Source organism: Sinocyclocheilus anshuiensis, unplaced genomic scaffold (genome assembly GCF_001515605.1).
Source record: "Sinocyclocheilus anshuiensis isolate Anshui unplaced genomic scaffold, SAMN03320099.WGS_v1.1 scaffold1240, whole genome shotgun sequence".
Taxonomy (NCBI): domain Eukaryota; kingdom Metazoa; phylum Chordata; class Actinopteri; order Cypriniformes; family Cyprinidae; genus Sinocyclocheilus; species Sinocyclocheilus anshuiensis.
Window position 1 is genome coordinate 1,342,351 of NW_015542555.1, and position 1,307 is coordinate 1,343,657.

General features: G+C 39.1%; 1 protein-coding gene across 1 annotated transcript in view; it reads right to left on the minus strand.

Annotated features, from left to right (window-relative positions):
• pdia8 (protein disulfide isomerase family A, member 8) overlaps positions 1-1,307 on the minus strand; it is an 8,797-nt gene that overhangs the window by 4,455 nt on the left and 3,035 nt on the right. Inside the window, exons 6-8 of the mRNA XM_016494051.1 lie at positions 582-695; positions 379-504; positions 120-302 (exon numbers count right to left, since the gene is read on the minus strand). Coding sequence (XP_016349537.1) covers positions 120-302; positions 379-504; positions 582-695 — 423 coding nt within the window. The remainder of the gene's footprint in view (positions 1-119; positions 303-378; positions 505-581; positions 696-1,307) is intronic.

Here is a 1,307-nt window from a genome sequence, read left to right on the forward strand (position 1 = left end):
TCTTTATGCACCAAGAGCTTGTAACACTCCAAAGAGAAAGGAAAAATTGAAATCGCATCATATGACACCTTTAAAACTCTGAAAAAAGGATCCTCACAGTATGAAGTGTTTGTACTCACGTGAACTCCTCTCTCATGGTGTATTTGTGTCCTGTTCGTGTCCTGATGGTGACAAACGGCAGCTCAGTTGCGTCCGATGAGCCCAGACCGAACTCATCCTCCAGCTCCTCCAGAAAGTAATTTCGGTTCGCCACAGAATACAACAGGCCCTGAGAACTGAACTTAGACGCCACCTTCAGCACTCTAAACCAAGAAAGACAGGTATGTACTTTATGACTTCATAATAAACATATTCAATCACTGATTTTAAATGACTCACCTGTTTCTCCAGTAGTTGGAGCCTTTGGGATTGCGAAGATAATCCAAGTCATAGTAGGCCGTCAATAAATCCCTCTTCCTCAATGAATCCTTATTCTCTTTGGTCAGGTGAGGACAGAGTCCAAAACTACAGAGCAAAAGCAATGATCTCAGCATGTGCTGTGTGTGTGTGTGTTTGTGTGTGTTGTGTCAGTGTGGGCTCACATGTTGTCTCTGATGAAGCGGCGCAGGCCTGTGATGGACAGGGGTCCTCTGTGGTGAACCACACGCTCCTCAAACGTACTGCTCAGTCTGGGGGGGCGGAACAGAAGCACAGACCTGCAGGCAAAGGGTTTACAGATTTTAATATTAGTATTTCATTCCTGAACACCCAGCTACAGTCAATATTAGTGGTTCTCAACGGGTTTTGCTTTAGGATTTAGACTTTAATCTGGACACTGAGTGGCCACCAAACGAAGTACCAAAATTGTTTATGGTACCAAAGTGAACATAAAATGTCCTTAACATCAAATATCAACATTAACATAAATGAACAAATCCAGCAATATGCAAATGAATGATTAATTTGGATTAATTTGGATAAGGAGAAAATATAATTTCCAAATATCTTCTAAATGCACATGTTGGTTGATAAGAATTTTTAAATGTTTTTGAAAGAAGTCTCTTATGCTCATCAAGGCTGCATTTATTTGATATTGTGAAATATTATTACAATTTAAAGTAACTGTTTTCTATTTAACTTCAGAAATCAGTCTAATATGCTGATTTACTGCTAAAAAAACATTTCTTATTATTATCAATGTTAAAAACAGAGCCTATTATTATTATTGTGCAACCATGTTGGCTTAACTTAGGGCACAATATGTCATTTTCGCCGCTAGAGGGCGCGTATTCAAAATAAACAAAGAGGCAAAGGCGTAGTTTGATGAC